This window comes from Chelmon rostratus, chromosome 5 (genome assembly GCF_017976325.1).
Source record: "Chelmon rostratus isolate fCheRos1 chromosome 5, fCheRos1.pri, whole genome shotgun sequence".
In the NCBI taxonomy this organism is placed as follows: domain Eukaryota; kingdom Metazoa; phylum Chordata; class Actinopteri; order Chaetodontiformes; family Chaetodontidae; genus Chelmon; species Chelmon rostratus.
This window is the reverse complement of record NC_055662.1, coordinates 11,374,922-11,400,981: the sequence shown is the minus strand read 5'-3', so window position 1 is coordinate 11,400,981 and position 26,060 is coordinate 11,374,922. Positions and strand designations below refer to the sequence as shown.

General features: G+C 41.0%; 1 protein-coding gene across 1 annotated transcript in view; it reads left to right on the top strand.

Moving 5' to 3' along the window:
- The window catches only part of LOC121606200 (coiled-coil domain-containing protein 60-like), a 31,001-nt gene extending 5,698 nt beyond the window's left edge, over window positions 1-25,303 (top strand). Inside the window, 11 exon segments of the mRNA XM_041936394.1 lie at window positions 3,674-3,783; window positions 4,473-4,607; window positions 11,169-11,273; window positions 12,945-13,032; window positions 15,756-15,824; window positions 15,826-15,947; window positions 21,166-21,306; window positions 22,302-22,448; window positions 22,683-22,872; window positions 23,753-23,858; window positions 25,290-25,303. Coding sequence (XP_041792328.1) covers window positions 3,674-3,783; window positions 4,473-4,607; window positions 11,169-11,273; window positions 12,945-13,032; window positions 15,756-15,824; window positions 15,826-15,947; window positions 21,166-21,306; window positions 22,302-22,448; window positions 22,683-22,872; window positions 23,753-23,858; window positions 25,290-25,303 — 1,227 coding nt within the window.
- Window positions 25,304-26,060: the final 757 nt, after the last annotated feature.

The following is a 26,060-nucleotide window of genomic DNA, read 5'->3' as shown; positions in this document are numbered from 1 at the left end:
TAACAGGTCCTTATAAGAGGAAAGTAAAAAAGAAACATTGGACCTCTTTCATTAAAGTCGGAAAGAAAGATCACAATTCTCAGATAAAAGCACAAAAACATCAGAAAAATGGGATGATAATATTACATAATGTCAAATAATGTATTTCAAATGGCCCTAATCCTCTGGAGGACAGGGATTTGTCACATTATTTTGGTAATCCAAAAAACACAGACACAGCTGTAATAATTGTCTCTTTTTATTCCATTTAAAGATGTGGATGGAAATTAGGACACACATTTGAAGATCTTCGCTTGATTGTTTCCTGCCTGGCATGTTATGCACAACATGTGAACATAAGATTGTTTTTCTTTTTTTGGCACAGATTTTATGGGTTTTACAATCTTTGTGTACCCAGATATTGCAATCATTCGCTTCTGTCACTGTATGGAGACCAACTGTGATTGAAATCATCTGATGTGTAGATACCATGAGAGTCCAGTTTGGTTTTATATTTCTTGCTGTTTCCGTCTCAGTAGACAATACAAAGCCCAATCAGTGTTTTGGCTCTTACCCGCGTCCGTGGTGTTGTTTCATTCATGATTGTGCCAGCTTGTGTTGTCGCAGTGTGCCTTTTGTCTCTGGCGATATTGACATGAAACATCCCTTGCTGTCTTGTCAACACCACTCCGAGCCTTGTGTCTGATCACGTTGTAGCTGACAGATAATACTTCCCAAGTAACATTGTTCTACTAGAGTTCTAATTAGGATTTAATTATGAAATGTGTTTGATCTCGTTGACGTCATGTTGCGGTGTACACTAAAAAATTCCCCATGCTGATGGATTTAATCAGAACTTGCATATTGAAAATTCACGTGTTGGAATTGATGATAAAATAGAGCAGATGAGTAGATTCAGAATAGACGTCTTACTTGGTGTAATTACTGCAACGATTCCTTACCTACCACAAACTTTATCTCTTTTGTTGCCTGGCAACAAGCTGCCACCCAAGATCTGATCTGTTAGACTGTCCCCCTCTACCACTACCCTCACCCTATGCACAAATGCCTAAATTTTTCACATTGCAGTCAATTTTCAACCAGCTATCAAGTCCTCCTTCCAAGCATTGTCAACTTTGATGAGCTTTTCGAGCCAGCCTCTGATTTGTGGTCATGATTCATTCTCACAAAGAATAACCTGTTATTGACTGGAAGGGCAGATGGTGGTGATGAGAAATGGCGTAATGGGGTTTCATTTAAAAGCTTCTTCGCTCTCAAACAAAAGTTTCATTGTGTCTTTGCGTATTGATGATACATTGCTTCTTCTCAATGCCTTTTATTTTCTTGTCACGCCAAATGCTGCAGCCTGTCATTGACTCGGCAGCTTTCTTCTGTCCGCTTCTTTCTGTCTCTCCACCTCCCCCTTCTCCCCTCAGCATATTATTGTTCTGCTTTCATGTTACACTCAGGCACAGCCGGTGCTGTTGTCACAAACATTTGTACATGTGGTGCATCAAACACAAGTAGAAAGACACCCACTCGCCTGCCAGTTATAAGATATTAATCAATTTGAATAAAAAACATGAGTTGAACTAAAGCGAAAGAGTCACTTTAGCACAAAGAGCTAATGGAATTAGTCACGTCTGAGGCAAGGTCACTGTGCCACCTCCCACACTCTTGGCAGCCGGCAGCTACTCCAGGGAAAAACTTTTTGCACATTTGAAGCTACGAGTCATTAGCGATGCTGATAGAAACACACTTTAATTAAGACTGCTGCATTTTGGACTTAGATGTCACGTCTGAAGATTAATAAGTAATATCAGGGGTGTGATGGTATGCAAATAGAACAGACATGCCTCCGAGCTAAACTGGTGCACTCGTATCACTGAACAGAGCCAAATTAGCATGCTGCAACACAAGTGCTCGGTGCCCCCCTCCTAGAATGAAGTGCTTGGCTCCACTTGTGGGCGAAATATTACCAGCCAGCTGCTCGCTAGATAACAAATAAGAACTGGAGCAGCAGAGGGTTGAAACATATGCAGGCGTTTGTGCCTTTGCTTGTCTGGTTTCACCCTAGCAAAAAAAAAATCGAGTTCGCCTGGAAAGGAAAGGTCACAAGACTATTGTAAGGTCACAGGCCACTTCTTCTTGTTGGTTTCTTGTCATGTTTGTAATCAGGAAATTGAAGCTGCCTCTTGTTGCATTCACTGTAAGTCGCTCCGGACAGCTGGGCTAGCCAAATGATGTCTAACAAACCTAATGAATGCATTTCCCTTCTCGTGAAACATTTGCAAATCTGATACTTTGGAACCTGCATCATTTGCAGCATAGTTTTATTAGTAGAGCTGGATACCATGCACCCCATTCATTACAAAGTGTTCTGAAAAGGGTTTTTCAGGCTCGCTCTGCATTTTTTGGCTCACAGAGCATGAGCACTAGCGTCGTTCTCTGGCTGAGCCATTTGAAGGATGAACAGGATTGAAGAATGGATTGAAAATTTGTAATACAACGAGTAATAATTGACCTGTTTGCAAGTCAAGTTCAAGTTTGACAGGTGTCTCTTCTGTAATCTGTGGGTAAAATTGCTTATTGGGCTGAATGGCGGCGTGCTATCCAGCACTCTTAGTACATCCATCATTTACATCCATTTTTGTCTGCCATCTGTCTTTTTCTTCTCTGCCTTTTGCTTGCCCATTACCATGTTTCCTGGCTCATTACTACCACCAACTGTTAATTAGTGGAATATCATGAAAGGATCGGCAGGAATGTGTATCGCATCACCTTTGTGCACCATATATGTGTCCTCATGCGTGTGCTAGTAGAGCATGATATACTGAAAAAGCAGGGACCCATTCATCTTAAAATGCTTAAAAACTCCACATGGTATCTTTAAATGACTCATGACTCACGCAGTTATATTGAAACTCCTGATGACTGCAGAGCCTCCTCTAACATCAAAATCATCCATTGAGGAGCCTTTGTTTCATTTCAAAGCACTTCCAACCCTGTGATAGTTCTTGTGAATCCCAGTCGATTCCAATAACAAAGGATCATACAGCTGGTGCGGTGTGCGCCACCTTGGCTCTCCATTCCAGCTCACTATAATGAGCTTCGTAGCAGCGTGCACTTTGACCTGCTTTTCTCTGCCTCCTTCACTCACAAGGAGCCAGACGACTCACGAAATGATGAAGAAACACAGAGGTGGTTACCTCGGCAAAGTCACCTCAACAGTTGCTTCTGTGCGTGTGTCTTTAGTAATTTTCCACCACAGCATTAATGCAAAGGTAATTACGCGTGCAGTGTGAGAAAAACAAGCAAATAGTATTTGAGGAAAGGTTATGGTTGGAAGCTAAACCGCCATAATTAAGTCATTAATCTGGCCAGACGTAACACGTTTCTCCCATAATGCTCCAGTTAGGTGTCATTTGTGCCTGCCTGCTGCTTTGGTGCGCTTTGATTTGGATGATTTACAGTGTGTGTGTGTGTGTGTGTGTGTGTGTGTTTGTTTGTGTGCATGCATACATGGTTGTGAGGGATTATTATAATGACATGCAAGCACTTTTGACTGTAACTCATCTGCTTTGATGGTTTTTGTATGTCTCTGACACAGACAGGAGATTAATGTGTAGGCCTGACATTTCGCTGGTGATGCCCCTGTATTTACGACTCCTGTTTGTGTCTCTCTGCTTTGCAGGCGTTTGGCGGGGCCACAGCTACTTCCACCTCCTGCAGAAAGAGGAGCAGGAGTAGAACAGAGCCTCGGCCTCCCAGTTTCTCCTCTGACTCAGACAGCGATTCAGAGGGGTGAGGCAACAACTCACATCAGCTCAGTTTGATTTGTTCTTGCAGTGTTTCTCTCCGCCTTAATTTATCAGCTTGGATGCAAGGCGTGTGTAGTGTATAAGGTGTATTATTTAGCTTTAAACCGTCCCACTAAGGTTCACTTTTTAGCTACTTCAAGTATTTTTCTATTAACATCAAACATTAAAAATATGAACACAGAGTAAATTATCGCCCTCCCCTGCTCTTCCCTTCAGCTCTACAGAGCATTTTGGTTTTGTTTTGGCTTTACAGCCCCACACTTTACTGTTTTGGTTCACCTTCTCAGCTTCCATTAACCAGCTGTTTTTAGCAAAAAAAAAGTCCAGAAGCACAACTCCAAATGAGTGCTAACGTTGCTCTGTAGCTGCTGTAAAGCAGTACTTCACAGTAAGTATTTTATGTACGTACATTAAATCTGTCTGTACGTAGTTCTATGACTATTGCTGCCTCTGTCTACTTCATGTCCTGGAAAAATGATCGCAGTCTATCTCAAAACATCCAGATTTTGAGCTCTTGAGAGTTAAGATTTGCAGTAGATCAGCAAAAGCTAATTGAGATGTTTCTTAGCTAATGTTACCGCTGCGCCAGTAATCAGTTGCATCATCCTCATCATCATCCTTGTCCTCATATGTTACTGAAAGCTTACAGCACTGTATCTCTGCTGCGATCAGGTGGCCTCTGTCTGCAGGAACCAGCCTGTCAGGTGCGAATGAAGCAAGGCCACACAGGAAGAAGAGCCAGTCAGCATGACCTTTCACCCCTGTCCATCACTCTCTGACCTCCCCTCCGCTGAGTGAAGCACTGAGGTAAGGCTACTGTATACTGTACAGCCTGTTCCTTAGACAGTAGTCAAGATGGTGGCCTTTAAATGAGCTGTTATAAAATTATTTTAAGGTACACAAGGTGACGTCTATGAGCTGGGATCTGAGACTGGTTGATTGTGCTTACAGTACAAACTCTTTAGGCCGCACAGACCCCAGAGAGGCTATTTTTGAGGAATAAAATTGCATAAAATGAAGACATTTAAACATCAAAGCTAAAAGGATCACTTAGTACCAATTTCAACCATTTAGTGGAGTTAGAATCAGAATATTTGCTCCTATTGTGATCCCACTGTTCACTCTTTGTTTAAAAGAGGGCATGGACTTCAAACGCCACGTCCTGTACTGCAGTAAAGAAAACAGCGAGATGTTTGCAAACATCTGATTTGAAGGAATCACTGCACTCATCCCACCCTCCTCTGTCAGCCTGTGTTCATCCACTTGATTCATGTCAAACAGATATGTTAGCACACCTCAGCAAACATCAAACAAAGAAAGGCAAACAGGCAGATTGCTGAATATTTAATGTACAACATCTGACAGTGAGAGATACTCCTGATGCTTTCATTTTGTATTTCTTTTATACAGCTGTCTCCTTTGATGCCGCGTGAACCAGAGCTAACCTTTCTGAAAAAGACACGTCAGAAAAAGTTTTCTCTGACAAATCTGCCTTGTTAGAAACTCGGCTGTTGGCTGACAATAAACGCACACAGAACTCAGTTTCATAAAAGCTACATTCAGTGGTTTCCGCTCTGCAACTGTTATGCACTGTTTTGATCTCATATAGAGGATTTGATGGCAATGCTGTCTAAAATCCAAAAGTGCAATACAGTGTGTGTCACAGATGTTGTCGGGACGAGTGTAATGTATTATAAATTATTAAATGGCAAAGCAGGAACATTTTAGCTCACAAACTAGGAGATAATGTATCTGTTGCTAAGGAGAAAAGATATGTTTGTACCCCTGCAACCCAAATTGAGACCACTTGTTTTACTCACACGTTTACGCAGCATTTATATTGTGTAATAATTTGGCTAAAGTACCGTCAGTTAATGACAAACTTTCATCATTCTGCATACTGTTTGAACTTGCTAAAGGAAATACAAGAGCAGTAAAGCAGAGGTCTGGAACCAGGCTAGCATTTATTCATAACTAGGATAAAGAATTTTAATGTGGTTTATAACACAGTATGACCGAAGTGTAGCTAGATTAAGATTTACTTTATTAAAGTTTATTACAGTTTTGTCAGTAACTATAATTCTTCCCCTGAAGAAGAAAGAACCCTTAACTGGCGCGTAAACAGTTAATGAAAAGTTAATGAAACTCGATAAAACAGAATCACATTGTTGTAAACACACGTATATATAATGAGATGTCTTCGGTAGTTTCACACACATTAACAGCTTTAAACCCGTCTGTGAATGATGTGATTTGTTTCACATTTCTATTCCATTTAGGAGCTGTTCAATCAATGGATTTTGCCCCGTTGCCATGGAATTGTTCAGCTTTCTGTTTTTGTTAATAATTGAGTTATAGCAAACTGTGAAACATATAAAGCTATTTATGTGTATATTGTTGGTCAATAATTAAATTCCAAAAAAAAACCAACCTTTAACTAGGTTGGACATTATAAACAATACAAACAAACAACAAACACGATACAATTCTAGAAAAAATCACTTATCTTATTCACAATATCTTTAATTTAAATATAAATATAAACAATTCAGACTCAACTGAATTCACTCAATGAATTCAAATTCAGTGATACATTAACATTTTAGATGTTTTCCAACACATAATGAAGCAGAGCTGTCAGCAATTCAAAGTCAAGTCAGAAGTCATTTCAAGTTTATTTCAAGTCTTTCAGGTTTAGAAATGCTGACCATTAAAAATCGCACCGCATTTGAAGATTTTCCTGCCAAAGCTGTGTTTTTAATCTTATTTATTTTTTATGCTTCTCAGATTTTACCAGGTCAAATTGTTGTTATTGTTTTGCTTTCAAATCAAAGTCGAGTCTTTATGGGTTTAAATCTGACTCACATTAAGGTCTCAAATGTTCAATTCTGCAATAAAGTCATTATAAAAACAAATAAAGACATAATTCAAGTGTGTGGTACATTTGTGAACAGTGTTGATTCACTAGAAGAACAAAGGTCTTGCTCAATTGTCCACCAGCCAACTAGGAATTACTTTGCAGCACATTGGACATTGAAAAACAAATATGTTGTAGTATAATTTGTCATAAACATCATCATTTATTCATAACCTTTATACTGATAATAGATGCAAACTAGGGCAGTGGATGCTCAGGTGTGCTTCCAGGCCTGTTCCCTCATCTTCATGGACACAGGAGTCCTGTGTGTCTGTGTTTTACATTTGTTTGTTTCCACAGGGACAAATCTACAACCTTTATTTATGATGCACAACCTCCAACTCAACATGCATTCCCCCTGACACATTACTGCCACAGCCAGAATATAGCCTTGTTTTCTGGCAAGACCTCTGGAAAATAACAACCCTGTTCAAAGGCTGTTACCTGACATCTGACAGATCCTAATCTAGCCGACTATCTGCCTGGCAGACAAATGGCGTGGACCATAATGAAAAGAGCTTGGAGCGACCCAGGGCAGCAACATTTGTGGGCAGGGGGGAGCGAGGCAGAAAAAGAGGCAGAATTCATATTGTGTTGTTTGATGTGTTTGGAGAGATCATGGGAATGGATGTGGTCATAAAACCTCAAAGCGTGAAAGTGTCGGGTTGATGGACGGCACCACTTGACTGCAGGTGACACTGTAACTGAGCTTTTAGAGAGATGCCATGTTTTGCATTTGTTCCCACCACAGCAGCTCCTGTATTGACGTCGTCGGGCCGATGTTTTCAGCCACTTATTTTTTCTTCAAAAGAAGACTTGAAATGAAGGGTGTTTGGTATGATTGGTTTTGCAGTGGCTGGTTTTGGCCATTGGAGGGGGCACTACACCGTTGTCTAATCGGGGTGTTTACCTTGATTTGTGGGAAGCTTGCATCGAAATCAGAAACACAATAACTTTGTCTTGGTGACACAGATACAGAGCACTTTAACAGACTTTTCATGCAGTGTAAAAGATCTGTGTAACTCGGTCTAATCGAGTGGTTTCATTCGAGATAAAGATCTGTTTTCCAAATAAAGAGCAACAAAGAAAAACTTCTACAGTCAGGCGTAACACACAACCACACTACCAACATACAAGAAGCTATGACCATAAGGCATCAGACAGTCAAGCAACACTGAAGTTCTAAAAATGAAATGAGAAGAAAAGAAAAAGACAAATTCATTTTTCACTCATATGCATCTCTATATTTGACTTCAAATGCAAAGACTAAAGAATAATAAATTCAATTCTTTGTATTTTACAAAATACTGATATGAAACTTGAATCCACTTATATCATATTTATTCTTTATTCTTTCATTGTTGGAAAAAGCAACTAACATGACATGAAACCTCCGTATGAATATGACACACTCAAACCTAACTGAACTGTTATAAGCCTCAAGCACAAAACAGCATTGCAATTCTGGAATATAAGTTAGACACTGAGCCCATCAGTACAAAAGACTGCATCAAAATTTCTGGAAGAAAATATTTAAAAGATGTTGTATGAGATAGTAATGTCAAATGTTCTTCCCTGAAGCAAGAAACTGGTGGAAAATATTCTCAGTGCACCTACTGTGAAACAGTTTGTACTTCACGTTTCATGATTTCTTGGTCCTGACGCTTAAGGCCTCAACGGTGAATCTGAAATGTTTTTCTCCTCCCTCCTTTTCTCCTCTTGCGTTGCCTCTGAGTCAGGGTAGAACATATTTCTTAATGTGGCACTGGGCCCATATTCAGACTGTTTTTGCACTGAAGTGTGATTTATCATACACAAATTACCTTGTGCTTTATTACATTTTCACTCTCCTTAAGGACTCAACCTTTGCATATGCACTGGTATTCTACTGTGACACATATATACAGGCATGTGAGAAAATTAGGACACCCCATTAAATAATCAGCTCTTTATTTAGAAATGGTACACATACCAATATCCAGTCATGTTTTTATGTATTTTTCAAAAAGAAAGTGATTTGATTGCAATTTAACAACAAAAATGAACATTGTTTGACAAATCCAAAAAAAGAAAAAAAATAAAGTATGTATTTCAATGGAGGAAAAAGTTAGGACACCCTACCCCCTAGTAGCTAGTGTTGCCCCCTTTGGCTGATATGACTTCAACGAGACGCTTTTTGTAGCCTTTTACCAGTCTCTGACATCGATCAGGAGAAAGTTTGGCCCACTCCTCAATGCAGAATTCTTTCAGCTGTGAGATGTTTGAGGGGTGTCTTGCATGTACAGCCCGTTTCAAGTCACCCCACAGCATTTCGATGGGATTAAGATCAGGGCTTTGACTTGGCCATTCCAGGACTCTCCACTTCTTCCTTTTTAGCCAGTCCTTGGTGGATTTGCTGGTATGCTTTGGGTCATTGTCTTGTTGCAGTATCCAGTTACGCTTCAGCTTTAATTTTTTGACAGATGGTTTCACATTTTCTTCAAGCACCCTCTGATACACAGTAGAATTCATGGTGGATTCTATGATGGTGAGTTGGCCAGGTCCTGCTGCAGCAAAGCATCCCCAAACCATGACACTGCCCCCTCCATGCTTTACAGTTGGTATGAGGTTCTTTTCTTGGAAGGCTGTATTTGGTTTATGCCAAACATGTCTTCTGTTCTGGTGTCCAAATAATTCAATTTTAGACTCATCTGTCCAAAGAACCTTATTCCAGAAGTCGTGGTCTTTGTCTATGTTCTCTCTGGCAAACTTCAGTCTGGCCTTGATGTTTTTTTTAGAGAGCAAAGGTTTCTTCCTTGCACACCTCCCATGCAAGTCACACTTGTGCAGTCTCTTTCTGATGGTAGAGTCGTGCACTTTCACATCGACAGTTGCCAGAACCTGCTGTAATTCCCTTGATGACACTTTAGGATTTTTCAGGACCTCTTTGAGCATCTTGCGTTCTGCTCTGGGGGTAAACTTGCTCGGACGGTCAGATCTTGGCATGGTGGCAGTTGTTTTAAATGTCCTCCACTTGTAAATAATTTTGCGAATGGTGGAATGGCTGATGTTAAATTCTTTTGAAATCTTTTTAAATCCTTTACCAGACTCGTAAGCGGCCACAATCTTCTTTCTGAGGGCATCAGGAAGCTCTTTAGACCTCACCATGGCGCTCACCTCAACATACCAACTGTCAGGGCCACACCAAACTAAATTTGAGGTTTAAATAGGGCAAGGCTCCATTCAAATGCTGGGTAACGACGTACTAATCATGTGCACCTGACGTGATGCACCTGTTTGGGATTTGCAACATTTTAAGAGGGATAATATAGGGGGGTGTCCTAATTTATTCCTCACCAGAAATTGCATTATTTTTTAATTAAATTTTACACACAGATTACAGAAGTTTTAAACAGGCTTTTCTTATTTTTTTATTGTTTAGTTATATTACTTGGATCCCTCAGTTTAATTAAAATTGACATTAAATACCCATATGTCCAAATATATTTTAAAATACACAGGATTTCATGAGGTGTCCTAATTTTTTCACATGCCTGTATTTATTACTGTGCAATAGTGTAAATGCTGTACTTACTTTATCCATACCCAACATGTGCAATTTCAATTAATGTGCAATTTCTGCTAAAATTCATATTCATATTCATAAAGTCTTATCTTATCTTATCTTATCTTGAATGTGAAGCTGTGGACACACACAGTCAGCCAGGCCCTTTTCAGCTGCTATAAAACTTTGTTAGTTTGAGAATGTGGGGAGAAATCATCATTCTGAAAAGTGTTGCATTTTTAAAGCCATAGCTCTGCTTGTGAGTTGCTATGACCACAAAACAGAGACCGTCGCCTCTGTCATCTGTTGCTGCAGCGGTTGTGACAGTGGAATGATTATAATAATCAATCATCTACCCGTACTTGCAAGTGAACTTGGCTATCATTGTAACCCCTCCTTGTGTGTTGTTATTACAATTGCAATTATATCCAAGCAACATGTGCGTGGGATGTGTGCCTTTCAAATGCTACATGTTGACCTTTGACCTCTTGAGGTCAGACAGTTTAGTGACATGACTTGACTGGATTTAAGTTTGGAAACAGTTACTTTGGCAGTGCAACGTCATACCCCGCTCCTCTACTCCTGTCTCTCCACACTGTCACATAAAGGCAAAAATCTAATAGCCTAAATTCTACTTTTTTATAATCCATGTGTTGAATACTACTATTAATAGAAAATGTGTCTTTATTTTCAAATAGCCGTGTTTAATACATCTATATTTGAAGCTAAGAAAAGCAGAATGGTAAAAAGTGGTACAAAAATGCCTTTTTTTAAGCCTAGATTTAAATGGGATTGTAGAAATGTGTTAGTGTTGTGCTTGCTGTATCTTATGGAGTTGGAATTGTAGTCAAGCCATTTTTATGGATCCTTCGGACACATAGATGTTGAGATTTGTGTATTGTTGCAGGAAGGTCATTTACCGCCAGCTCTGCTGTCTGAACTGGCTGCTGGAGGCCTTAACTCTGGATCGCTCCAGCAGAGTCAGCCCCCTCACCGCCTGCTGGGACCCCAAGTAAGTTATTCTGGGGTCGAAGGTTCTTACCACACACAGCTGCCCAGTGGTCAGTTAAAGCGAATACGTGAATAAGAAGTTGCCTTTCAAAGCTGCCTAAGGCAAGATCAAAAATACACCTAATCAGCCCATGCTCCTGTTTAAAACCCATAGATGATTTGCTCTAACTGCCCAAATAAAATGTAACATTTTTTTAATTGACACCAATGGAAAATGTTCCCAATGCACCTGCTGTGAAACAGTTCACCATGTTTCACGATTTCTTTGTACTGAGGGCCACAAAGGTGCATCTGAAATGTTTTTCTCCTGAATGTGTTTTCTGTTGGTATTTGTTCAAACCTAACTTGTGTAACTTACATGTTTATGAATTAATAATCCCTCAATTATTAGACATTGTTCACGTCTGACAGGATAATGATGCATTCACATTGAGCAATGAGACACAAAAGCACCTGCAGCGTTAGGATTGTGACATCCTAACTCGTGCTCTCAAAAATCTCCATACATAATACATTAACTGTCATTTTTTATTAAAGAGCGAGCACACTGCCCCGAGCCCCAGTCCAGAGGCTAAAACGCAACAGCATGAGTGACATATCCATCAGCGATCGGCTCATTACACCGCTGACCTCTGCGTGCTGACAGACGAGTAATTTTTGTCAAATCCACACAGTTTTTAAGCGAGCCACCTGGAGAGACATTGCATCTGTACTGTAGAGAGCCAGCGATGAAGGGTGGTGGTGATCAGGTGCTGCAGGCACGAGCTGACAGTGCTGGATGAAATATGAAGTCCAAAGCTCCGGAGGGGGTCCAGGCTTAGCGAGGAGATTGCATTCTTCCATCTTTGCCCCCCCCCCCCCAGGTTTCAGCTCCTGTGGTACTGACCCACCACAGGGAGTCCACAGTGAGGAAATGGAGAGAAAGTGCAGAAGATGCAGCTGTGTGGTGCTTGAACTTTAATGAATGTTTAACCCACAGGATTACACATTTGTAGTCTGCTTTAATTCCTTACATGTAGCTCTTCCCTCTTCACATTTCTTTTTGTCTTGCCTCGATATTGATCTATGATGATGTTCATGATCTATCTGCAAGTGACCTGGGCTGTGAAAATAGATGAATTCATAAAGCTTAAAGGCGGCTGCACGGCGCTCAGTCACAATGGCTCCTTGTAGAATCTGGTACGGGAATACTATTGCACACCACTGTAAGCCTTGAATAATTGATCGAAGAATGAAAAAGAAAAGGAAGGAACGGAAGGAAAGGAAAAGAGCTACAAAGAGGGGGTTTTTTGTACCCACTCGTCATCATGTTACAGCCTCCAGGGCCTTCATTCAGCTTCAAATCCAATTTCCCAGAAAGTCTTAAGCTTTATGGGCCAAATGATCCAGTTGAGGTATTACTGTACAGGAAGACAAGGAGAGGATGAAATGAAACATTATCACAAGGTTACGACACTGCTGGGCCCTCCACCAGGCGGGCAGCTCTGATGTCGGGCATCAATCTAAAACACTGCGCAGTTTTTACGATAAGATGAATTATGATTTTGATAATGGCCGGAGCAACTCTCGAGCTGTCTCTGCCTGGAAGGGCGATTCTGACTTGTGGCGTGTCGCAGAAGGTCACCGGAGTGATGAATGTATCACAACAGCAGCTATTATTTTCCATTCGCAGAGACCCTGGCCAAGGCAGGACCACAATAAAGACGCAGAAAAAAGAGAGAGCCATTGAGAACAAACGGGAGCAGCTTGTTTCAACCAAGGTATTCCTCTCTCTAATTTATTTTTTTTCATTTTAATAATTATTTTATGAATTATTTAAAAACACCCCAGTCCACATACTGTGTACTGTTGCTATGGAGCGTTTTTTCACGTTTTGGCCGAGGACCCTAAGTTCCAATTTAAGGAAGCAAATTTGGAGGTATTCTGTTTTCATGACTGTTGCTAAATCCCATGAAATGACCAAAACCAACAGTGAACTGATCCTACTAACAACAAAGCCTGACACATCTTATTTCTCTGTAATAGAGCTCCATTGTTGTCCAAAAACTAATAAAACACGCATTCATTCGTTACCATGTACACAGGCACTGTAGTTTTTTGGCTGAAGACCGAGTTCTCCATCCGGCTGCTGGAGCCGCTGGAGCACTGAAGTGGCTGCCAACAAATACGTTATAACCAACAGTGCCCTGGTAATTTAAAATAAGTGATTAGCTCTTTTTTTCGCTTTTTCTTTTTTTTAAGACATGTATATAATGTATTTATGACTTGTTTTTAAAGGTTTATACTGTCATCCAGTGGGCTTGGAGCTGAGTGCCAGAGAATAGGTTTGCTTAAAATCTTTTCATGGGATTTGTTGACAAGAGCAAAAACAAAGAGTATCGTCAGCCATGCTCCAGCATGCAATGATACTTTAAACAATACATTTCCTTCTTCAACAATGCCCCAGTACACAAAGTGAGGTCCATAAAGAAATGGTGTTCTACCAATGGCTGGCAACAACCCTGACCTCAACCCCGTCCAACGCCTTAAATATGAACTGGAACGCCGACAGACAGGGAAGATGGCAAGGCTTTATCGCCCAGCATCAGTGTTGACCTTGATGGTGCTCTGGTCGCAAATCTCTGTTACAGCAGCACATTAATGGCCATGGTTATGGAGTAAGATACTCAGCAATCACATATGGTTGTAATTTTCAGCCGTCTACTTACTTTTGGCCACAAAGGATATTCATTTTCTCCATCTGCCCTTGTGAGTTCTGGACAAACTGATCTCAGCAGAAGGTTGGAGTTTGCCCAGAACTTATCTTTCAAAGTCCTCTACCTGCCACGCTCAGCAGAAAGAGAGAAATCCTGCACTGTGACGCCTACATTCGCAGGTGCGCACACACAAACACAGACACACGTGGGAAAAAGGAAAAGTCAGACGCATTTACTCACTCATGCTTGAGCACTGCACTTAATAGACTAAACCTTAAATCTGGATGCATAGGCGCAGTCAAACATGTATGTTTACACCCACAGACTGTCTCAATAAGCAGAAAGCATCTTGACACGCACACACACTTACACACACATGCACACACTTACTCCTCAGGGGACGACAGTGTGTGGCAGTAGAGGACGTTTGGAGAGCTTTTGCTGCTGTTGCTGACGTGTTGTGCTTCCTTCCACCCTGATAATTAGGCTGATGGGAGCGTCACACACACTTACGGCCTGGGTCTTCTCTGACAGACAGGCGGGGGAGAGGGGAAGGGCATGGGGGGGAGAGGAGGGAGGGAGAGACGTGTCTGGCTCCTTTCTGTTGCTCATATGTCGTCTTGAGTTGAGAGATGCTTCTACCTTGTATGTGTGCGCACACACAGACAAGCTGCTGCCTGTCAGCTCGTCTGTGTGTGCGCTTGCATATTTCTGCACTTATGAGGATCAAACGTCTCCACAAGGAGCAAAAGACTTTGCTTTGGACTTCTCATTTAAAACCAGCCATTATTATAGGAGCGTTTCACCGTTTCTGCTATTTTTATTCTTGGTTGGTCTGCTTGACTCTTCCTTATGAATAACTGGCCCGACACAGATGGCTAGATATCACGCTGAGACATTTCTCTCATGGCAAAAATGGAGCTTGATGGAACAAACAAAACTTTCAAAGATCTAAACCATCAGTAGTTACAGCCAGATTTCAGTCAGTGCCTCAGAGCTAGTGCCCAGGGCCTCCATCCTGTGTTCACATTCAACAGTTACACACAGAGGAAAAAGGCTGTTCAATTTCTCTGTTGACAGTAGCCTCAATAGTTGAAAATGTGAGACGGCCATTGGAGATGTTGTGTTTTGATTAAAGGGTGTGGTAGTCTTTATTGACACATGTTCGTATGGCTAGCTACACTGTACATGATTGATGTCTGGCTTTGAAAGCAGTGAATTAATGGCCATTCTCATGTGGGGGTTTCAAAAGGCAACCTTGAAAATGTAGGAAATGACTGGCCTCAGGAAATGATGCATGTTGAGATAAAGTGGATACACCAGAAGCAAAAAATGACACTTAATCACTAAATACTATTACTCCAAGAATGTACTGTTTAAATTTTAATTCTTTTGACATTTAAAATCGAATTAAAATAACAGAATCAAGATTAACCTGACATAAAATCCATCCAACATTGCACAAAATTACCTCACATCATCATATTATTTAACGGTGGATTTGCCTTTAAATTGACGATTAGGACCCAGTTTAAAGTTTAGGATTGGATTATTAGGTGAGGGTTAAAGAAGGGGCTCCACTCTAATCTTGTATGGCAGAAAAGCTTTGTTGTACTGACCTCTATGGGTTGAAATTCTGTTGCACTTGTGACCACAACAAACAATGGTTTGTCCATCGTGTGCGTGTGCTTCTGTGTGTAGGTGATACTCTAAACTGATGGAGCTGTCCTTCATGAATATTTACTTGCAAACTACCTTTCCTCTTCTTCCCTTTTCCCCTCCATAAGCCTCAGAGAGCTCATCCCAGGCGCCCTCGCAGCCCCTCTGCTCACCTTAACACCCACAGGAAATCTTCCTTTCGCCACTGTGGCCTCTGTTTCGGCCCGCGCCTCCACCACTGTGGGCAGCAGGGTGTCCTGTCTGGTCCCAGGTGCTGGGGAGGACACAGAGTGTCCAGGAGCCCCCCATCCCAACTCTCAGTACTCTTACTATTAACTGACCTGGATGAAAAATCCAAGCTCATACAAACAGTGCAAACATCTCAAAGAGTAACGTAATAGTCAAAATGGGTCTCTAGGCTTACATATAGATGGAGGATATGTAAGACAAGAAAATTTTACTTTGCATGCTGGCAACAAATGTTGAATGAATGTCTGAATATGAGACACATAAATGGAGGTATTTGAGTCACTTCTTAATGCAGTGGCAGTCCAAACAGACAGGGACGGCCCAAATGGGGCATTGGCTCATGCAGGAGTGGGACACATACACACACACTCACACACACTCACACTCACACTCACACACACACACTATAGCATTAATTTACCCTTTGTCACATCCACTTTAGTTACTAACATTACAGTATCTTGCAGTTTCTTACATTCCTGTGTGTAATTTTTTTATTTAAAAGATAAACAGTCCTACCAATCATAATGCAACATAGTGGTACCATATAGTACAAATATGAATAATGCTTAATTCTGTAAGTCCCCAAGATGAAATTGTACCTCAAAAAGTGGGCAAACTATGCAAATTCAAAACTACTTGTCAAATGCTTGGTTCAACCCAAGATCTTGCCTCTCACTGGGCAGATAGCCAATCATACTTTAGGATAATGGGCGCTTGGAGTGGCCAGTCAGATTTCTTTCTTCGCTTATTTCCCTGTCACTTTGCTGAGACATGAGTGAAAGGCACGTTAATGCAGCATTACATGCATCATCAATTCAATGCTTGTTTTTCTACGCTCATAAGGATTGTATTTGTTCCCTAAATGCTAAGACTAATAATAAGGCTAACTAACATTTAAAGTGTCATTTTAATCATCCTCAGATGAGCCGGACAATGGAGTGCAAAAAAAAAAGAACACAAAATGATAAAGTGTTTATGAAAATATAAAAAGCACTTTGACTTTTTATGTCAAAAAGACAATGTCACAACTTCTATTTTAAAGGAGAACCTAAACTCACTCCCACACCAATACAATAGAAAACTGAACTGGACCTAGAGGAACAAAAGCACCAGCCAAAACACACTCACTGTGAAGATAGAAAAATAATTGTTTACAGAAACACACGTAGTCACACAAAACTGAGCTCTGTTGCCATAGAAACAGCTATTTGATATGAACTAATGGTAACAAAGCCTTAAAAAGTCATTTTATTCCAAATATGATGGCACACGAATTCCCTGTGCAACCTCATGATCACACACATACTCAAACACCCACGCACGCACACACACACACACACACACACACACACACACACACACACACAGTCGTGTTTTCATCACTTTTGGAAACATTACATAGCCCTACATTCATTTCCTGGAGACTTACCCTTAGTCTTCACCCTTAAATTTCATAATTTACTTTATGGGGCCTTGTGTTTTGTCCCCACAGTGTGACTATGTATACAGATTTATGTCCCCACAACATGCTCACACACACACACACGTACCCACCACCTGCTGAGTCTAAAATGGAAACCAAAGTAAGAGCTGGGCCTGTTCGATACACCACTCAGCTGGATGATCAGAGCTTTTGTGCCAGGGCTCAGCCTTCCTATGCACTGCTTCAGGCTTCAGAGCATGGTGTTATTAGTCATCTGATCTCTCCCACCAGCACCGCCTCCTGTAGATTACAGGTTTCATATCATTACCTCCTGATGAAAGACTGTTCAGCTTGCTGTCGCTGCCTGAGCTATTGTCGGGTTGTTGTTTCTTCTTTTTCCCCTCTATTACTCTCTCTTTCTCACTTTTTTCCTCTTTCTCCCTCCCTCCCTCCCTGATCATAAAAGGAGTCCAAAAATCAAAGGATTAATTCAGCGTCATTGGTTTAAAGCAATTAACTGCTGTTCAGGCTAATCCCCAGAGTTATGTCTCAAATCCAGAAATTGGCCACTGGAGATGTGCAGCTCTGCCCACACTGCATTGTTTTGCCTGGTAAATGAAGTTGAAAGCGGAGTTCTTTAGTTTGAGGGGGAAAAAAAGTAGTTTTTCAAACTCTTTGATGAAAAAAGGAATTGTAAAACTTTGAATAATTAGGAGATTTATCTTTGCATTTCAATGCTTCCCCCAGTAGTTTTTTTTAGCAGTACAGATAGTTAATCCCGCATATTCATTTGGGATAATTAAAATAAGAACTCTATTTATTCAATCTAAAGCCAGCCAATTTGCAAAAGTTATTGGCTATTACAGTTTTGGCTGCAGGTTTTTATAGCTGTTCCTCATGAGAAATCATGCTATACATTTTAATAAGTGCCTCATCTCTCTGATTTGCCACACTGTGATTAATTTTGTCACAGTTCATAGAGAAGTAGAATCATTTAGGCTGGTATTTAACATTTTAATGAATGCTTTATACCCTCAGTAAGCTTAGCAAGCTTCATGAAGATTTATTCTGTCATCACTGTGTGTGACATCTACGTATGAACTACTAGCTGCTGCCTCAGTGGTGAACTTCTCAGTGAATTTGATGATGTAGTAACAATATGTGAACACTGGGGGGAGCTATGAGCTTAAATATGAAAACAACTTAGTATGACTTTGTTTTGCTTTGTGGAAATACATGCAAAGCAGTAATACTTGTGCAAACTCCAATCTATTTTTTTTTTTTACTTTACAGCCAATTTCTATTTCCATAAATTATATATCTGCAACCTCTTACATAATGCTATACTACTCATACGTTTGGATTCTTATGAGACTCACATTAAACTACAGCTCTGATGAAAATCTAGGAGCATGAAAACTAAAAGCTGCTTCCTTTTATGAACTGACCCTTGGTACAGCAGGTATACCAGGTGACCTAAGAGGTTATCCATTACTGTAATACATTGTCCAATACATTATATTGGTCTGAATATTGAGACAATAAAATATATTATTTTATGCATCCTCTCAGATGTGAAGCAGAAAGAGAGCCGACTTCCACAAAACAGAAGCGTAGCAGACATATAAGTTCTTTCTGCAAATCTACATTTTTGTAGCCCTCCATCTCATGACCTTCTCATGTATTTCAGCAGCCTGTAAGATAACCACGGTATAAAGATTACAATCTGGTGTCATTACCACTGTCATAAATCCTTAAATTCTACCCCTGGCTACTGTTGTTCCTCACGACTGTGCTCCTATAATGATTTATGCACTTGCTGTAACTATTTAAAAAAAAGCAATAGCTTTATTTCCTATATCAACAGCAGTGCATCATAAAGAGGACAAAAGTCCAGGCCATTGTCGCCAGGGCAATATTCCTGTGACCCTGGAGTGACTGTGTGAGGTCAACTGTACTCTTCTCACCAGCTCTGTGGTGACAGCCCTTCAATTTGTGTTTCTATTTTTAGCCCCCTTCATCTTATTCCTCCTCTGGTCTATTCGCAGCCTTGAAGGCAGTGATCTGAAAGGCTATGTCAGGAATTTGGGGTTAAGCGTCAGTAGAATTGTGTTGTGGATGAGGGGACAAAAGGGCATGTTATAAAATGTTATCAGAGACATTTCTTTGGTGCTTTCTTCTACCTGATATTTACTTTGACTGTTAAAGGTTTGCCAACATGATTACAACCATTCAGTGACTGATTACATGTGCCAGATGACTGTTTTCTCTCAGTAGTGGAGCTTTCTGTATGAGTTTGTGCCGACATGGTTTGCATCGACATTTGACTTTGAATTTGAACACTCCAAGAGACACCATGACAAATCTAACAATTAGCCTTCGTGAATTCATTGTCAGATGGATATTTTGGGGTGCGAATTCACATAAAACATCTCGAAAGAACCCCAAGATCATTGGAACACACGTGAAAGTGTTAATCGCTACGTTTTTAACAGAAAACCAACAACAAATGGCTCCATTAGATCCAGTCTTACTAAATACTACCACTAAAAAGCAACAAAATATGGGCCCTATTTAGCCACAGCATCTTAAAGCTAATATGATCTAAGCCTGCAGACTTAAAATGGAACTAAGATTATTTTAGCCTTTAGGTGCTTTTGGGAAACAAGGCCCAGACAGGTTTATTCTGTATCTGACAGAAATATCTCAGCATATATACTGTAGTATCCAATCTCAGTGTTAATAGGCGTGACGCTTTAAGCCCATTTGACCCATCCCCGTTTTAACAGACTCTATAAACAAGTCTTACTTGTTTTTAACCGTCCCCTGTTCCAGTTTGACAGCGCCTGAGTCCAAGACGCATCTTCTATGCCAGAGGACGACCAAACTGGCTCCAAGCCTGCAAAGACTTTTAGGCCCAAAGGGTGCAATTGCAACCGCACCCATAATTCATATATGTCAGCGAAGGGCAAACAGAACAACCCTGATTCAAAAAAGTTGGGGGCGCCGTGTAACATGTCATTAAAAACAGAATACAATCATTTCAAACCAAACCGTGTTTATCGACAACAGCTTTACAAAGTGTTCCTGAGCCCATGTAGTAATATTCTTCACACAACCATGTGTTCACAAAGTGGTGAATCTCGCTCCATCCTCCCCTGTGAATGATGGAGCCTTTCCAGGATGCTCCTTTCATACCCAAACATGATACTATCACCTGTTACCAATGAGCCTGTTTACCTGTGGAATGATCCAAACAGGTGTTTTTGGAGCAGTCCACAACTTTCCCAGTCTTTTGTTGCTCCTGTCTCAACTTCAAGTTCCGAATAAGCAGATATTTCCAAAAATCAATGAAGTTGATGAGGTCAAACATTAAATTTTTGTCTTTTTGAGAATATTTAAAAAGGATTGGCAAATTCACATTCTGTTTATTTATGTTTTATGCAGCGTCCCAACATTTTTGTTTGGGACGCTGGTTTTGGTTCATTGTGTCTGTCAAAACATAGTATTCTATCATATCCTTTTTATATTAATGTTTGAAAGGTTTGTTCAAGAAATAAAGATACAATAATGATAACAGGCAGTACTTTTCGTTATTTTCTATATACATACACTTCCATCCATACTGACTGAACAGTGTAAGAGTCACAGTGTTTTTATACATAGTCCTCCAGTTTTAGCACATTATAATCTGTATAAATTGTATAATTGTTTGCATTTTGTATGCAATGAACTTTTTTTTGTCTGCTTGTGGCTGATTTTTTCAAAAGCTGACACAAAGACACACTATAGAGCATAACCATGACTTTAAATCTATGAACACAACAATAAATATTGTTTGTCTCTGTGTTTTCTCCATTCAGCTGTCCTGACAAGCCCCCATTAGCCATCAACCATCGAATCAACAACAAGGCCACAAGGCTACGTGAGCTGAAAGCAGCCTCTGACGAAAGGGTTGAGGAGATGGCTAGAGGCTACATCGACGTCCTGGAGCTCAAAGCCAGGTCTGGCAAACATCCAGTCCCAACAAATTCCCAACAGTTGCTTCTTAATGGTACTATCACTCAAGTACCAGCACGATGATTACCTGCCAGTTAATACAGCGTGTCTCAGAGAATTCATCTCCCACCTCCCACCTCCCTCTGCTCCCCAGCAGTTCAACTTCCTTGCTGAGAAGACTGATGTCGCTCTCATGTCTGTTCACTAAATACGAAGCTAGCTAGCAGCGGATTATCGTAGCATAAAGACTGGAAACGGCGGGGGGCTGGCTCTGCCCAAATGTGAAATAAAGATACTTCCCTCTAGCAAATCTAAATCACACTATATCTTGTTTGCTTATTCCATGTAAATCCATACCTTCTGACGAAGTCTGTTTTCCCCCGCTTCTAATCTTTAAGATAAGTAAAAATAATGTAACAGGCTGCTGGCTGTAGCTTCATATGAGGGTGGTAGCTCCTCATCTGACTCTTGCTGAAAAAGCGAATGCCTAATTCCTAAAATATCAGACTATTCCCTTTAATTTCAGAGGAATGTTTCTGTTTAGGGGTTGGCTCTGGGAATCAATACTCAGAATGTGTCCTGCTACCTGATTTAGATTGATTATCTGATGACATTCAACTTCCTGATTGTTATGATTGGAATATATGACTTGCCTCTCAGTTGTCATAACAACTGAATCATATTTTAATTGACTAGATGATGTTTTATGTTGTTTTTTTATTATGTTATAGACTTTAACCCACTCTCTTAGCCTTTGCTTTCGTTTGGCTCTGAAGGTAAACACCCTTAACATCCCTCAGACAGGTACTACTACTTACTGTTTACTCTGTCATATCAGTCAGTGTGCTTAATACACATTTAAATGTAAGTCAAATATAGTCAGTGTGCCAATATTGTATAAACCACATCCACAGGCTGAGTAAAGATAACGTGTGCTCTCTCAGGTTCTTCCAATTCCTTTTCTTTCATTCTGCCAATGCAATTTTCTTTTCCTGCACAGGGAGAGGCTGAACAGTGGTCTCGAGAGGTACCGAGTGCTGTGTCATGTGACTGAACCCCATGGCCTTCCTCATCATGTGACATGCATGCCTCAAGAGACAGAAGCTCCAACCAGCAACAATAAAAACAACCACAGCAACAATATGTGGTATGCAGCCTGTTGAAGACATTATCTAGAGTGGAATGTGGAGTCTGAGGGGATGAGGGGGTTTATTGGGCCGGGGGTCAGGTTTGTGTTTGCACACATCTGTGGAACTGCATGCACATGCGGTATGCATGTGTGCTAAATTAGAGCTAATAAACACCATATTCTGATGTGGTGTAGCATGATGTTATCAGCGGTGCTGACACTTGTGCTGCTGTGCTCTGTCGTGTTATCCAGGCTGTCCACTCTGCTGAGCAACCTTCCTAAAGAGGTGTGCACGGAGCAAACGGTGAGCCGGGTGCTGGAGAAGCTGAGGGGTTTTGCAGAGCGGCAGACGCTCAGGGTTTGACCTCAGCTCTTCCTGAAGGAGCTGGGGGGTCTCGAGCCATGGGAGCTCTGACTGCCTGAGCTGCGTGTGGCCATCCAGGTACATGAAGGGCCTCATATCACAATTTACAAAGCAGGCTACTGAAAATTGGCTGACATTTTAACGATCATCCAGCAATTTCTGCAACAAATGATAATTCAACAATAATGACAACTGGTATTGTGGCAAGTTTGAATGAGATCATTGCAGTTGGGTAGCATGCAAATAAGAGATTCAATTGTGGGATTTTATTTAACTCCTCTGATCTTCCCCCAAACTGTAAGCCCGACAGTAAACTCCCACCAAACCATCAATTAGGGTTGAACCGACTAACAGACTCCAGACCCTCTGAACACGCCCCAACCGGTCAGAAATGAGGGGCAATACATCCCTCACAGACTCCAGAGCAGATAGCTGGAGGTGTAATGACAGGAAGCCGACTGATAAATGATACTGAAGGGCAGTAGAGTTGGCTCACTGACTGCTCACTCACTCAGAGGGTCGGTGGGGGGGGGGGGGGGTTGGCCATGGGCTGGCCACAGTATGTGGCAGCGTCCCTTTCTAAAGATCTGAACTGAATCAAACAGACTGATGATAAATTGCCTTGGTTTCCATTTTGGGCTCAGCACGGGACACCAGGGTGGGCTGGGTTGGGGGATGTCTGGGATTACTAGTGTATGAGTGTCATTAGGGGAAAATTTAGTTGGGGTTTGGGGCACCATAGTATAATTTGGTTAGTTGCTAGGAAAGGATGTTATCCTTTGTTTTTTTTTCTATTATTTCCTACATCAATGGCTCTGTGTTCTCCAGTTTCAGTTGTATATTTGTGCTTTATTGCTTACTTTTTTCTGTATGACATATCAACACACATTCTCATCTGTCTGTTTCTGTCCATGTCTGTTTCTACTATACCTCCTGCATCGCTCCTTTGATCTGTCAGATTGTCACAGAGCATGTGGTCCAGATGTCCACAGAGGAGTATGATGCCTGGCTGTGTTCAAAGGTCACTCTGCCCCTACAGTACCACCCTGAGCCTCAAACACCAGGTGAACCACACTCATCAAGAGTGCCACGGACAAGTAGAAAAGAGAGAGCACACACACACCAGGGTTGTAAATTAGATGTGAGCTCAGGGCTGAAATAGTCTAAATTAGTCTGTCAAAGTAACTGGGCAACAAGTGATGAGTAAACGTGATAAGTAGGAGTAGTTATTTTGCATTTCAGCCTGTTCACTATTGACTTGAAGTTAGAAGATGTAATCATTCTTATTTTATAGGTAAATAAAATTACCCAAAGAAAAGGAATGTGTAGATTAAAGGTCCAAGACTGTTACCTGTAAGCACATGGTCACATGTGAACCGGTAGGGATACACACAGAATACAGGCACACACAGTAAAGGGGAAGTTGGGCTGGTGCCTTTCCGTTCTTTGCTTTGTTGAGAGAATCAACAGTAAATTGTTACAAAGAGCAAGCAAATGCCTGAACACATGTCAGTATGAGTCTCCACTGATAACTCACAAGATTTTTTGTTTTATTTTGGTAGAATCTTTAGTGCTACTTGGCAATTATTATTATTTTATTTTATTTTATTTTTTTTGCAATAAACGCCACGTTACATATTCTTACTTGCATTTTGTGGTGATGATGCTTCTGTATCCTAAATCACTGTCGCACAGTAAAACAGTCATTTGCATGAAAATATAACAGGCCCCTATGTAAAATACAGTATATCTGTTTTTCTCCAAGGGTACAAGCCACAGATTACATAAACAAGCCAATATAATAATGGAAAAACAATCTAATATACCGACACTCTGTGGTGCTCTTGAACCCAGCCAAACATTCACAGCGACCTTTATCCCCCGACTTTCCTCCTGATTGGGTTGTGAAGAAAAGAGGCTGAACCTCAACTCTGCCTGTTCAATAAGATGCACTGCTAATCGTAGCCTCGGTCAGCATTTTAGAGAAATTTGAAGTGAACATTACTGAAATCAAGTCTTGTGACATGCTTCGTCATTCATCATGACGATTAAAACAAGCAGACCTTCTGCTAATATGAGTTAATTTAACTACTGCTTTCGAAAACGACTTCCAGTAACTTCTAGTCCTGCTTATCCATTTATGGTAACATATACTGTATTTTTTTTCATGTAACATGGGGCAGGGCAAATCTGCTTCAGTGTGTGTGTGTGTGTGTGTGTATGTGTGTGTCTCAGTGGTGGTTGTGGAGCAGCACAGAGTGAAAGGAGAACATGTCTTGCCTGGAAGAGGAGGGGTGGGATTGGGAACGGGTTCAGCAGCGAGCTCGCACTCATTTCAGGAATGCCACACAGTTTGGAAGCTGAGCTCAACCCACCCCCACACCCCTGGCTTAGCCCTGGGCAGGGGGGATGGTGGGGTGCAGGGCAGCCGAGGGAAACACAAGGGGGAAGAAGTATTCTTTCATTTGAACTTCTCACTCGGGCTCATTCCTCAGGGTGCAAAGTCTAGACCAAGTAAAGTGGAAGATACCAAACAAAAGTGCTAATAATAAATATAGCTACCAGTCAGTGGATTTCAAGTGGGTTTGAAGCTTGAAGAAGAATCTGCAGAGAGCATGGGCATGCTGGTGTAAAATGGTTAAAAAATATTTCTGTTCCAAAAGACAGACGTTTAATGAGTTGTGTCTAAATTACGAAGGGACTATGATTACAAGCTAGTAACCAAAAGTTTAGGGTTTCATATTATTCTCTCACTATTTGGCTATCTTTGACGTCTATGGCCTCAAAATGGATACAAATACAGCCGATTGCTCACACATTAAAGGGGAACTCCACCAACTAAACACATGAAGATCAGTTTACTGATCACACTGATGATGTCGGAATGATGACGAGTGATCTCAGTTTTGGCAGAAATTCTGTGTCACAAACTGGAGATGTTGAGTAATGAAAGATGCTATAGAGTTGCGTTATGGGAAATGTAGGATCCAGTGCTTTTTGGGATGTGGCTCTGGGCTAAAAGTTCAGGATATCTTAAATCTTTGATTTAAGTATTTAGGGATGGCCCCTCTGATTCAACTTGTGCATCTTTGCTGTCAACTATACGCAGATTTCCCAGCAAGTCCAGTCATGAATGATGCAAGATGTGAGCAAAAACTGGGTTGACATTGAGTCACCTGTGTGGGAGGACTCTTGTGTTAAAAAACAGCTGCTATTGCAAGGCTGGTCTGCTGGTGGCAGAATAGAGTGTGGCTGTGACCATGGCA